This window comes from Apodemus sylvaticus, chromosome 3, assembly GCF_947179515.1.
Source record: "Apodemus sylvaticus chromosome 3, mApoSyl1.1, whole genome shotgun sequence".
Taxonomy (NCBI): Eukaryota; Metazoa; Chordata; class Mammalia; order Rodentia; family Muridae; genus Apodemus; species Apodemus sylvaticus.
Window position 1 is genome coordinate 171,101,864 of NC_067474.1, and position 14,570 is coordinate 171,116,433.

Below are 14,570 nucleotides of genomic sequence, written 5' to 3' on the forward strand. Positions count from 1 at the left end.
GATGCTTTTAGAAGCAGTGGATTCAGGATTTCAGTGCTTTGCTAAAATCATAATTTAAAATCCCATTTATCACTGCAAAACATTAAGGAGCAGTGGGGCATTGGGGATAGCAGAACCTGTGCTAGCAATTTAGACATTTTCTTTGGCATATATTTTACCATTTTATTTTCCATCTTTGGTACAACAGGGAAACAATTTTGATTTCCTTAATGTAGCATTTTCTACAATGAATTCACTAATAGATTTTTGATAGGTGTGAAAGACATTTATTTTTAGACAGAATAGTTGCCCTTCAGGCAAAGCTGTTGGTTGTCAGGAGTATTTTTATAGCATTCACTGCCTTTATGTAAGAAGCAGATTGTCACCATACAAGATGGGCTGTTAATGCCAGTTTCAGAAGCTTCAGAGAAAGCAGAGCTGCTGTTGCTAATTAGCCTTTTTGCCACCTGGGAACAGCTTTTGGGGTGGGGTGGGGGAGCCATCTTTTGGGGGGAAAACAAACTGCATTGCAATTTATTTTTAATTAGGATGCTTAAAGATAATAGTTCAGGAAGTTGGGGGAGGGGAAGCACTTCCTAATGTGATGGCTGACCATGTAGGCTGCTCTTGGGCTTACAGTCATATCAAGTCTAGGTCAGGTTGTTTGGTGGTGATGTACTTGTAAGAATGTAGACAGATTAAAATGGAGAATGTTCCCTGTAGGAAACCCTGCATCCGCCTTAAAACATGCCTATCATTACTCTCCGATGTTCTTGGGGACCTGCTTGGTCTATAAAATGAGGATGTTATTGGCGGTGGTGGCGCACACCTTTAATCCCAGCACTTGGGAGGCAGAGGCAAGAGGATTTCTGACTTCGAGGCCAGCCTGGTCTACAGAGTGAGTTCCAAGACAGCCAAGGGCTACACAGAGAAACCCTGTCTCAAAAAAAAAAAACAAAAAAAAAAAAAAAAGAGGATGTTATGTGCATTTGAAGTGCCTCTGTCTCCTAACTTGCTTACTCTGTTATGGTTCCTAGGCTAGTCTCAAAATCCTGAACTCAAGTAGATTCTCCTGCCTTTCAGCCTCCTGAGTAGCTGAGACTCCTTTTGGGGAGACCCCCATTCCATTCTCGGGATAGCGTACACCCAAGGAAATGCGAGAGACCGACTTGATGCAAATGCATAAGGCAGTTTATTATCAGAGCTCTGGGCCGACACGTATCTCACACAGGAGACAGAGGAGTCGACCCTGAGGCTCAAAAGTTAGGGGTTTATATAGGAGAAGTCAGAGGGGTTGTCAGGGGGGTTTGGCGAGGTTACACATGATTTGATTCAAACGTTGGCGGGGGATTCTGGGGCGCAGGGTGGGCTTTTTGGCACACTTGCAGATCGGGCCTTCAGCAGTGTAGGAGGGCAGTTTATTTTTGTTAGCAGGAAAGTCACTTTGTCATTAGTAAACTGCATCCAAGGGACAGGAGACAGGAGACTCCAGTCCAGATGGTGTATGACCCATAGGAGATTCCCCAGGCATGCCCCTTATCTTTTCTGGCCGGTCTGTTTGTGGAATAACTCAACCACAACCTTGCTTCAAGCTTGTCTGGCGTGCCCGGGCTCTAAGTCGGCTTGCTGCCTCAACTGTGGATTCTGAAAAGTCCCAACTCCCTTCTAGACTTCAGGCTTGTGCCAAAGGGTCTAGCTTTATACCCCACTTAAAAGTACTTCAGGGAAATGACCAAAAACAATTAGCCTTATGCATCCAGCTTTTTGCTTTTCCCATTGTTAAAATATTCTGGTAATCCCTTTAGTGTAGATCTTAGGCAATGGAGGGAGGAACCTTTTAGGAAAAGTGGTCTCAGCCCTTTCTTGCTTTGACTCAATTAAAGTGACCTGTTTTCCTCCCAAGACAGGGTTTCCTCTGTGTCGCCCTGGCTGTCCTGGAACTCACTCTGTAGACCAGACTGGCCTCCATCTCAGAAATCTACCTGCCTCTGCCTTCCAAGTGCTGGGATTAAAGGTATGCACCACCACTGCCCCATAAGGTGACTTTTTGAATACCCAGTTTATTCATACTTGGTCACAAGTAGTAGCTTTGGTTGTAAAACTTGAGATCTTTCACCTCATTCATGACTGTGGAGAACGTGCCAGGATTCAGAGCAGCACTACTCCTGATCCATATTGAAGAGCCTTATTTAGTTAATGACATAATGGCTTCTCGTCACTTCAGACACAGGACTCATTGCAGATATTTTCAAGTCTGTATAATTCTCAGTTCCTGTTACAATGCTTTATTGTGCAGTTTTAGTAACATGTAAGACCTTTTAAGGCTTGTTCTTTTTAGAAATGATCTTCCCTTCTGCCTGGGCATTGCTACCAGTCATTTTTGTAGTGTGATCATCTTTTTACAAATTTGTGTATTGTGTGTGTGTGCACACATATATACCTTTTGGGTTTTTTTGTTTGTTTGAGACAGGGTTTCTCTATGTAGTCCTGGCTGTCATGTGATTTGCTATATAGATCAGACTGGCTTCAAACTCTGCCTGCCTCTGGAGTGCTGAGATCAGAACCATGCCTGCTTGAGTTTGTGTTGTTTTGTAATGTAGATCTTACTTGTCATTCATTACATGTTCTAACTTAAATTTTTTAGGTTTGTGTTTTCATGTATATTTGTGTTTTACTTTCATGTATATATGTGTATCTAGTGCTCATGGAGGCCAGAAGAAGGCATGGGGTGCTTGAGAGATGACTTAGTTGTCAAGAGCACATACTATGATAGGAGACCCAGATTTGATGCTTAGCATCCACATGGCTGTTCACAGCCACGCATAATTCTAGTTCTAGGTTACATATGATCATACATTCATACATACATAAGCATATATACTCATGCATATAAAATAAATTTTAAAATAAATCTAATTTTAAAAAAACTAGGAGGGGGAAGGCATCAGTCAGCCACCTTAAAATGGCTGTGAGCCACCACATAAATGCTAGGATTTGTACCTGGATTCTCTGGAAGAAAAAAATAGTATTTTTTTTCAATTATTTATTTTATGTTTGTGAGTACACTATAACTGTCTTCAGACACACCAGAAGAGGGCATCAGATCCCATTGCAGATGGTTGTGAGCCACCATGTGGTTGCTGGAAATTGGACTCGGGACCTCTGGAAAAGCAGTCAGTGCTAGTGCTCTTAATCACTGAGCCATCTCAACAGCCCCTATACTTGTTCTGTTTTAAAAACCCCCATTGACGAAGAGGCAAGTTTTTTTCTTGTTATGTTAATCCCAGCACTCATGCAAAGCATGCTCATGGATGCTGAAGCCATAACTATGAAACTATAAAGTAAAAAAACTAGCCGGGCGGTGGTGGTGCACGCCTGTAATCCCAGCACTCTGGGAGGCAGAGGCAGGTGGATTTCTGAGTTCGAGGTCAGCCTGGTCTACAAAGTGAGTTCCAGGACAGCCAGGGCTATACAGAGAAACCCTGTCTCGAAAAAACCAAATCTAAAAAAACAAAAAAAAAACTATAAAACTGTGAACTAAGCCGGGCGGTGGTGGCGCAGGCCTGTAATCCCAGCACTCTGGGAGGCAGAGGCAGGTGGATTTCTGAGTTCGAGGCCAGCCTGGTCTACAGAGTGAGTTCCAGGACAGCCAGGGCTATGCAGAGAAACCCTGTCTTGAAAAATCAAAATCCAAAAAAAACAAAAAAAAAAACAAAAAAAAAACCTGTGACCTATAAAAGGGCTGCAGTATCAACACATGAGACAAACAGATGCTCTAATCTGGTGGTGCTTCTTTGGACCTTGGCCACCACTCCTCATTTTTGTTTTGTTTCTCTAAAAAAAATAGTTCTTTTATTGTATATTATCCAGGTTAGTAAGCAAATTGTTTCAAATTTAGATTAAGGGGGAACCTCTGCCTTGACCCTCTCAGGACCCTCTCAGGAAGGCATTATGTTTCGGTTTCCTGTCACATGGCCTGAGTTTGGTTATCTAGTCCTTGCAGTTATAAACAATAGCTGGCTCTGTTGCTTTCCTGAAAACTCACTATTTGTCAGAACATTGGAAATTTTGTGTTTCAGGTTTCATAGCTCAGGTGTTTGTGGACTTAGAGTTTAATGATGATTCTATGCTTTAGGTTGTTTTCCTTATGTCATACTCTGGCAGCCTGGTTGTACAGTTCGGACAACCTACATGGGAACTGACTCAGCTTTTTATCAACTTCAGTGGCCTCAGCTGAGGTTTCCTCCAGAGATAGCTCCAGGACAGAGAAACCAAATATATATATTTCCATTTTTTTAGAATAACCAAAAAACATAACCATATATAATTTATATGTGAATATATATTATTTTTCGTGACAAAGTTTCTCTGTCCTGAACTAGCTCTGTTGAACAGGCTGACCTTAAACTTAGGGATCTAAGGGCTTGTTTCTGCCTCCCAAGGGCTGGGATTAAAAGTGTGCACCACAGCACCTAGCTAGAATTGTTTTTTATGTCTGCCTTTGTGAACTCTTTGTAAGTGATATGTGTACTGATATAGGACTGTGTTGCCTAGTACCAGTTCTCTTTTAGCCAGACCTCAATGCTGCAGTTTTTGGAGATGGTGACATAGACCTTCAAAAGGATTCTGCATAGACTTATAACAACGTGGTTTGTTGGTTTTTGTGGTCACAAGCAACACTTTGAATGTCTTTTGTGCGCCCCCATCCTTTTCTTTCTTTCTTTCTTTCTTTCTTTCTTTCTTTCTTTCTTTCTTTCTTTCTTTCTTTCTTTCTTTCTTTCTTTCTTTCTTTCCTTCTTTCCTTCTTTCCTTCTTTCCTTCTTTCCTTCTTTCCTTCTTTCCTTCTTTCCTTCTTTCTTTCTTTTTTATGTCTGAATACGTTTCTGGAAGTAAGGTTCTGGGTTGCAGCTGTAGGTGGTTTTACTCACGTGGGTGTGGACTCATCATCTACTGTAGATGCTGGCTGAGCAGCCTTGTGTCTAGCTGCATTGAGAAATCTATCTTCCCTAGTTCATGTTATTGTGCTGCTGTCGGTTCACAGTCCACCAGTCACCTACTTTATACCTGCAGCATGCTACCATGTGACATCCTCAGACTATAGCAGTGAACTAATCTGATTGATCCTCCCCTATTTGTTCCTGACTCCATAAGAAATGAGTCAGAGTCGGGTGGTGGTGGCGCACACCTGTAATCCCAGCACTCTGGGAGGCAGAGGCAGGCGGATTTCTGAGTTGAAGGCTAGCCTGGTCTACAGAGTAAGTTCCAGGACAGCCAGAACTACACAGAGAAACCCTGTCTTGAAAAACAAAAAAACAAAACAAAAAAAAAAAAAAGTAAAGAAAAGAAATGACTCAGAGACAGACCTGAGCTTTCAGTTTTCCTTACTTTTTTTTATTATCATATTTATTTCCATCACTACTTTTTAGGGTTTCAATATATATTACCATCCAGTTCATCCTCAGATTTATGGTCCTTCGGCCTTAACGTCAAATGATGCTGGAATAGGTCTTCATCACTTCCTTTTTCACTTTGAGCTCTTTTAAATGGGATAGTTGAAAAGTAGTATCTGCACATTTTCTTTTTCTCTTACACATGGAATAAAATATTGTTAGATGTCTAGGTCATTTCTTTCTTAATTCTACATTCCTGTTATTGTCCCTCTGTGGGGTTGTAAGTCTGGTTTCTTTTGTGGAGCTCTTTTAGCATTTGGGGCTGAGTGGGTCTAAGTAAGCACTGCTGCTCAGCATGCCTAGCCTATTCCGAATGTACTGAGTTACAAATTAAACAATAATAAAAACAGAATTATGTGTGATGGCATTACTTCAAGGCTAGCCAGATGTATATAGTGAATTCCAGGTCACCTTGGGCTATGTACTGAGACCCTGTCTGAAGACAATAGCAAAAATACAGAAGAGCTTTACCACAGCGATGTTTTTTTTTTTTAAATCATAACCATTGATAGGCATTGTGATACTAGCCTTTAATCTCAGCATTAAGGAATCAAAGTCTGTTAAATTTCTGTGAGTTCGAGGCCAGCCTGGTCTATAGCAGTTTCAAGACTACATAGGGAGATCCTGTTTCAGAAAGCCAAAAAGTCTGGTGGGAGGGGGGGCAGCTATGAGTTGCATTTTAGGAGCTGGAGGGATGGCTTCCTGGTTAGGAACATTTGCTGATTTTACCGAGGACCGGAGTTCAGAGTTCAGTTTCCAGCATCCATGTAGTGGTGTACAATCATCTGCACTCCAGTTCTAGGGGATCCAATGCTCTATCCTGGCCCCTCAGTCACCAAGCCCATAGGTGGTATATAGACATACATGCAAGCAAAACACCCATGCACATAAAGTAAATCTAAAGAAAAATCACCTTTAAAGATTCATTTGTTTTATGTATATGAGTGTTCTATGTACGTATGGCTGCATACAAGAAGGTATCAGGTTCCTTATAGATGGTTGTGAGCCACCATGTAGGAATTGAATTCCAGACCTCCGGAAAAGGAGCCAGTGCTCTTAGTCACTGAATCATCTCTCCAACTCCCCCCATTTTTTAAAAGAAATTTTTAAGGATTCCACTTTTGTTAAGTTTAGGAGAAGTCAGTTTTGCTCTGTGGTGCATGCCTTTTAATCCCAACATTTAAGAGGCAGAGATAGGTGGATCTCTGAGTTAAGAGGCCAGCCTGGCCTACATAATGAGTTCCAGTATAGCCAGAACTACCTGGTGAGATCTGTCTCAAAAAAACTACAACCACAACAAAATAGAACCAAGTTTTATTCCAAATTAACTTCTTGTGCATGTAAGCTATTGTGACAAACTTAAAATTGTGATTATTGGTGATGATGGTAGGTCCCTGATTAAACACAGAAATGTCCGTTTTGAGGTGCTTTTCTCTTGATGAAGATGTAGCTTCTTTCTAAAGAAGTTGGCCTATAGCTGTTTTGCATTTTCTCTGGTTTATCAAAATCTGCAACCTGCTGGGTTCCATGAAAGTCACTACAGCTGTTATGACTGTTTGTCCCCGCAGGATCCCTCTTGTGTACTTAAGTCTTCCTTGTTAGGGAGTTGGTCAGGTGAGTATAGTTTTCTAAATTTCAGTCAGTCAGCATTTGGAGTTTGGAGTTACAGCTAGAGGTTTCCTACATTTAATTAATTAATTTATTATATGTAAGTACACTGTAGCTGTTTTTAGACATATTGGAAGAGGGCATCAAATCTCACTAAGGATAGTTGTGAGCCACCAGGTGGTTGCTGGGATTTGAACTCCGGACCTTTAGAAGAGCAGTCAGTGCTCTTAACCACTGGCTATCTCTCCAGCCCCTAAAAATTTTAAAATGTAGGTTAGGTGTGGTGGCATAGGACTAATCTCAACACTCTGGAGACAAAAGCAGGTAGAGCTCTTGTGTTCAAGGGCAGCCTGATTGATCTGGAAAGACCAAGTATCAAAAAATAAAATAAATAAACAAATAAAAACAGGTTGGGAGTTATCTCATTTTTTTCAAGTGCCTGCTCTGTAAACAAGAGGACCTAAGTTCAGATTTCCAGCATCCACATAAAAGTATGTGTGTATGTGTGTATGTATGTTTATGTGTGAGACCCTAGCACTAGGGGCAGTGCTAGGGTGGATCCCTGCAGCTTGTTGGTCAGCCATTCTAGAGGAATTGAACATGAGGTTCAGTGAAAGACCCTCTTTTCAAAAAAAAAAAAAAAAGGTGGAGAGGAACTGAGGAGAACAGTGTTGTGGCTTTCACATGCACAAATGTGCACACACCCATGAAAACCTACATGTGCACTAAAAAGCCAAAAACTTAAAGCATGTTCTTAATACTTAGTTAACTTTTGTTTTTATTTTTTTAATGTCTTCAAACTTTATTTTGTGTGTATGGAATGTATGGAAGCATGTACAGTGAACATGGGGACACTGTACATTTGAGAACCAGAGGACAACTTACAACGTTAATTCCAGGAATTGAATTTACATCATCAGGTTTACACAGCAAGTAAATGTACCCACTGAGCCATTGTGCCCACTTAAAATAAGTTTGATGAGGGCTGGGGAGATGGCTCAGCGGTTAAGAGCACCCGACTGTTCTTCCAGAGGTCCTGAGTTCAATTCCCAGCAACCACATGGTGGCTCACAACCATCTGTAATGGAATCTGATGCCCTCTTCTGATGTATCTGAAGAGAGCAATGGTGTACTCATATAAATAAATAAATAAATAAATAAATAAATAAATAAATAAATAAATAAATAAATCTTTAAAAAAAAATAAGTTTGATGAGATGGCTCAGCTGATAAAGGTACTTGCTAACAGATTTGATGACCTGAGATCTTTCTCTAGAACCCTCATGATAGAACTAGAGATAGGTAGGTAGATAAAATATTAAAAGTAGGCTGTTCATTTTTGTTTCCTTTGGATGAGAACTCTTTTTTTTACTCCAACTGTGATTTTTTTTTCTTCTTTGTGTCTTCCAGCAAGCGTGGTTTCAGTGTCCGCTCCTTCGGAACAGGAACTCATGTGAAGCTCCCAGGACCAGCACCTGACAAGCCCAATGTTTATGACTTCAAAACCACATATGACCAGATGTACAATGATCTCCTCAGGAAAGACAAAGAACTGTATCCCATGGCTGACCCTTAGAGAACCAGAGTTGTCATCTGGTGGGTGTGACTTGTGACTGGTAGTCACTCTGATCCCCCACCCTGTAGGGTGTGTTTTAGGTGAAACAGGACCAGCAAATGTATTCTGGCTTATAGGCCGGTGATAACTCCATCAATCCTTTTTTTTTTTTTTTTTTATAAGAAATCAGTTTCCTTTATTTTTCTTCCTTGCTTCCTTTTCTTTCTCTATTTATTTATTTATTTATTTATTTATTTATTTATTTATTTATTTATTTATTTATGGTAAATTTGAGATAAGAGTCTCACTATGTAACTCTGGCTAGCCTGAGATTCACTATGTAGACCAGACTGACTTTGAACTAATGGAGATCCTCATGCCTCTGCCTCCTGTGTGCTGGGATTAAAGACATGGGACACTAGCCCAATGGAGAATTCAATTTCTTTCCTTCTGCCCCTGGAGAGTCTAGAACAGTGGTTCTCAACCTGTGGTTGGAACTCCTTTGTGGGGTCAAACAACCCTTTTATAGGGGTTGTCTAAAACCATTGGAAAACACAGGTGTTAACATTGCTATTAATAGCAGTAGCAAAATTACAATAATAAAGTAGCAAGAAAATAATTTTTGGTTGGTAGTCACCACAACACACAAAACTGTATTAAAGGGTGGCAGCATCAGGAAGGTTGAGAGTCACTGGTCTACAAAACTTCAAGCCTGCTCAATGTGATAATCAGAAGGCCCTGCTATGTTGTTAAATGGTAGCACAATGATGAGTAAGTAGAAACTCTGTCACACTGTTGGCCACCCAGCTGCTGCTTTTACAGAGGGATGTGCATACTGAACCTTTGGTAAGGCTGTTTTATGTGGCTCCTGGAGATATGTTAGCTAGGTTAGTGGTTCATGCCTATGATCTCAGCCTTCAGGGGGCTGAGGCAGGAAGATTGCTGCAAGTTTAATGCCAGCCTGGGCTACATAAGTTAAGGCTAGCTTGGGTTATAGAACAAGACTGTCACAAAAAGTTGCTGTGTTTACCAGACAGAAGCATGAAAAAGACATAGTATTCTGAGAGAACTTCAAGAAGTAAATAAAACAGTCAGAATTTTGTACTGGACATTCATGAGGAAACAAAAGAGTACTTTAAAATCAGTTTTCCATACCTCACATTATATAATGGTTAAGGTAATCAGTGCTCCAGGACTTTAGTAGGGTATTTTATGATGACCCTCATTTTCACTTGAAATTCCCCATGCTCATAAGCTTAGCATGTGCTTGAGGCCCAAGCTTGATCCTGGGCAACTCTAAAAAGTTCTAAGTATGCTTAGTAATATTCTAGATAGAGTAGTGTTCAGGATAAAGGCCAAATGTGTGTATCAAACAACTTATTTTTCCCTTAGTTTTAGAGATCAGACCTCTGGCTTGGACATGTTCTTCTAGCCTCGCACTCCTCCACCGAGTCATCCCTGGATGCAAACTTTCTTTTTTTAAGAGACATGTTCCCACTGTATAGCTGGCTGGCTTATAACAATCGTAGACAAAGCTGGCCTCCCACTTAGATCCACCTATCTCTGCCTCCATCTTCTGGGGGCTGGGTTAAGGGTGTGGGGCAGCAGCATCCTACCTGTTTCTTGATTTCTTCCTCATCTATCTTCACTTAAGTTTTCAGGCAGCGTTTCACTAAGTTTCTCAAGCTGGTCTTGAACAAACTTTAGGGCAAGTCAGCCATAAAAATGTCCTCCTGCCATGGCTTCGCAAGAGTCTGAGGTTACAGACGGCATTGCTCCATATTGCCACTCTTGCAGCTTTTTTCTTTTTTCTTTTATCCCCCCCCCCACTCCCCCAGACAGGGTTTCTCTGTATAACCCTGGCTGTCCTGAAACTCTGTAGACCAAGCTGGCTTCGAACTCAAAAATCCGCCTGCCTCTGGATCCCAGAGTGCTGGGATTACAGGTGTGTGCCACCAGCACCCAGCAGCTTTTTTCTTTTTAAATATTCTTACTCCTTTTAATATAAACCAAACTTTAAGCTAGTATAGAGTCCTAGCTACTCTAGAGGCTGAAGCAAAAGGATCACTTGATCTAGAAGTTCATGGCCAACCTGGGTAACTGGGAGGCTCGGCCTCAAGGAGAAGAGCATGCTCTGGGTGTAACAACACAGGCTGCACTCAGGAAGCTGAAGTGGGATGATCTTGAGACTTTCCCAAGAAGAAAGAAGAATATAATAAACCAAAAATGTTTATATAGGTGCACACAGATATTAGGTAGCTTGAAGGGTCCCAAATGCCTTCTAGCAAAACGTAAATCCTTGTCACTACATCTTTGCCACCCCACCCTATGTCCCAGTCCTCCCCCAGCTGCAGGCTGCAGTTGAAAGATGGTCAGTGGGGACATTGGGTCAGAAACACAGGTGTTTCCTGTTAGTCGCATACTTGTCTTTTAGGGTACAATTAGGAGTGTTTGAGGTTGTAGTGTGCTTATGGCCTATACCACAGTGACTCTGGGAGCCTACCACAAGAGTACTTGTGACACTTCACCCCACTCAGAAGGCCAAGGTTTGGGGGTTAAGTGTTCTGAGTGTTGGGTATTATGCTCACATCCTTTTCCAAAGAGCTCTTAAGTGGGGTGGGGGCGCATCTCAGAACAGCTTCTTCCTGGAGCCTCTTTGGTAAATGTGGCATACACCTTTCCCTTAGAGTCAGAGGGACATAGTCTTGTAAAATCTCAGACTCTGATTTTGGGGGCTTAGTGATTTTCCTTGATGTTCTAGGAAAAAGTTGAGGTTTCTCTCTCTCTCTTTTTTTTTTTTTTCCTTTCATGATAGGGTTTCTCCAAGTCCCAGCACTGCTGTCCTGGGACTTACTCTGTAGTCAGTCCAGACTGGCCTTGAAAACTTCTGGTTGTTTTTAAGATAGGACCTTTTATGTAGTTCTGCTTGTCCAAGAACTTGCTATGTAGAACAGGCTGGTCTCTTAGGATTAGAGGCATGCATTACTATGCTTAGGTCGCATCTGCCTTTGAGCTTTTTTCAGTTAGTGCTATTTATTTTTCATACTCTTGTAGTTTGTGACAGGAATACACTTGCAAATGTATATGTTCATACTCCCTTTATTTTAAATTATAATAGAGACCAACAGACTTCCCTGTTTGTGGACAGGGTAGCTCTTACTATGTTTTACAAGCACCAAGTTTAGGCTCCAGCTACGCAGGTAGCTCTAGAAGGAGGGAAGGCCAGCATCTAGGAGTTGTATATTTTTTATAGGCTGATGGATTAAGTGTCAGTGGCTCCCTCTTTTTTATTTTTTTATTTTTATTTTTTGGAGACAGGATTTCTCTGTATGGCCCTGGCTGTCCTGGAACTCACTCTGTAGACCAGGCTGGCCTCGAACTCAGAAATCCGCTATATGTATGAGCCCTTAATGTGTTGGGGACAGGAGTGGCAGGTAGGGGAATTGTGGCCATGTTGATAGCTTGGTGATAAATCTTTAGTATTTACCTCGTGTGGTCCCTCTAGGCAGGCCACCTCAGGAAGCTTATTACTTATTTGCTTGTTGTAGGAAGTATATTGGTCTAGGTAGGGCCAGAATATACTTAATGCTTTTCTGTGTTTTTAGCATTATTTTTGTCCAAAAGAAGGTCTCTTTCAGGGAATTTACTAGACGTTGGCATCAGTCCAAGTTAGATAAGGACATTATTGGGATTATATTGAGGGGTTAGGGATAGAGATAGGATTACTATATGGGATACCCATTTGTTCCAGGATAGACCACTACAGGGAATTGGGAAATGAGTAATACTGTGCTTTGGAAATAACCCTGATAGTGTTCCTTAGTCAGTAGTAAGTGTCCCTGCAAGTGTTCCTTACATTAGATCCATAGTTTTATAGTAGAAAGCTAGAAGAATATTTTAAGATGTAATTCAAAGATAAAAACACTTTATATTTTCAAGGGGAAAAAGATACTTGATTAGAACTGGGGGCCTAATGGCCCTAGACCACCTCTGACATTCTTTTTTTTTTTTTTATTCATTTTATATCTCAATATCAACCCCTCTCCCCATTCTCTCAGTACCCTTTCCCTTTCTCCTCTGAGCTCCCCCCTCTGGATATCACCCCGACAACCCCCAGGCCTGTCCTCTACCACTGAGGCCAGACAAGTTGGTCTAGTTAGGGGAATAGGATCCAGAGGCAGGCCAAAAACTACGGAGCAGTTCATGGATTTGCGTGTCATCCTTGCATAGGGACCATGCTAATCTGTCATTCCAGTTTTAGTATCTGTGCTGCCAAATGAGCATTCTGCCATATTTTCTATTCTCTGGGTAGCTAGGGCCTCAGTTTCTCCATGTGTGCCACTTGATGACATTCTAATGAGTGAATTAAAACATACAAGCTGAGCAGGGTAGCAGCCACCTGAAATCCTAGCACTCGGGCAATAAACCTAAGAGTTAAAGAAGAAACATGCACATGCCTAGGTCAGTAATAGGAATTCTGAGTTCACCCAGTTTCTACAGACAAAAATGTCTTTGAAACCAGGTATGGTAGTTATGGACCACCATCTAAGCTTCTCTGTGCGATGAGGCAGGAGGATGACCTGGAGCAGCTTGCTGAAGCAGGATGGGTCTACCTAGGTAAACAGACTATCCCCTTTCCTAAAAACGAAAGAAAATGATGGATATAGTATCACATAACCTGTTTTCCCAGTACTTGGAAGGTTCAGCCTGTGTTAAATAAGCAAGACCTGTCTTAAATCTTCATTTAGGTGGTTTTGTTTTTTAGTGTCACATGTACCTGGAACAACATTGGTAATATGAGTTAATTTTTGTTTATAAGGAATGGTCAGTCTTACCAGTGAACTATCAAGAGATAGAGGAAGTGGGTCAGAACAAAAGAGATCACCGGGAAGCACGCCCTACTATTGTTCCTGCCTCTGCTCCCCACTGCTAGTGCAGAGGCCATGAACTGTTTGTTAATGAGATACTACAGGGGGTAGTTGTTACTTTTCCTGAAACTTGCATATATGTTGCAAAGTGGATCTGTAAACCTGCTCTTCCTAGCATGCTTCTTGGATTTATCTTTGGGAACTTGTGATCACCTTAAGTTTAGAATATATTTTAGCTACCCATTTCATTTAGTGTTCCTCCTCAGTCTTTTATTACTGTACAATTTTCTTTCCTTGAAAAATGGTTTCTGAGATAGAAAATTACCAGAATTGGCCTTCTGATGGTTATTCTTGTCATATTGATTGGATGAGACACATTTAGGAGATTAGTAAAAATGTAGCTCTGGGTATGTCTGTGAGAGTGTCCCCTTTTTAATTTAAAATGTTATTGTTTGTATGTGCACAGATGTCCAGCAAGTCAGGACAACTGGAAATGATTCTCTCCTAACCTATGTGGATTTCAGGGGGCCATTAGAAGTAGGTCATAGCATGTTCTGGGAGTATACCTTTTTAAAATTTTTTCTATGAATTTTTTTTTCCAAGACAGGGTTTCTCTGTATAGCTCTGTCTGTTCTGGAACTCACTCTGTAGACCAGACTGGCATTGAACTCAGTAATCTGCCTCCCAAGTACCGGGATTAAAGGCATGTGCCACCACTGCCCCGCTTCTTTTCTTTTTTTTTTTTTTAATTTTTTTTATTCGATATAATTTATTTACATTTCAAATGATTTCCCCTTTTCTAGCCCCCCACTCCCTGAAAGTCCTATTTTCTTTTTTTAACTTTTTAAGATTTATTTATTTAGTGTGCTCTAACTGCACATACACCTGCATGCCAGAGGAGGGCACCAGATCCCAGTATAGATGGTTGTGAGCCACCCACCATATGATTGCTGGGAATTGAACTCAGGATCATTGGAAGAACAGACAGTACTTTTTTTTTTTTTGAAAGGTTTATTTATTTTATTTACGTGAGTACACTGTAGCTGTTTTCAGACACACCAGAAGAGGGCATCAGATTCCATTACAGATGGTTGTGAGCCACCATGTCGT

At 41.1% G+C, this 14,570-nt stretch overlaps 1 protein-coding gene and 1 pseudogene across 1 annotated transcript in view; one reads left to right on the forward strand and one right to left on the reverse strand.

The window, feature by feature from the left end:
- Ssu72 (SSU72 homolog, RNA polymerase II CTD phosphatase) overlaps window positions 1-14,570 on the forward strand; it is a 32,791-nt gene that overhangs the window by 6,223 nt on the left and 11,998 nt on the right. Inside the window, exon 2 of the mRNA XM_052178414.1 lies at window positions 8,448-8,591. Coding sequence (XP_052034374.1) covers window positions 8,448-8,591 — 144 coding nt within the window. The remainder of the gene's footprint in view (window positions 1-8,447; window positions 8,592-14,570) is intronic.
- Window positions 12,778-12,876, reverse strand: LOC127681844 (uncharacterized; annotated as a pseudogene).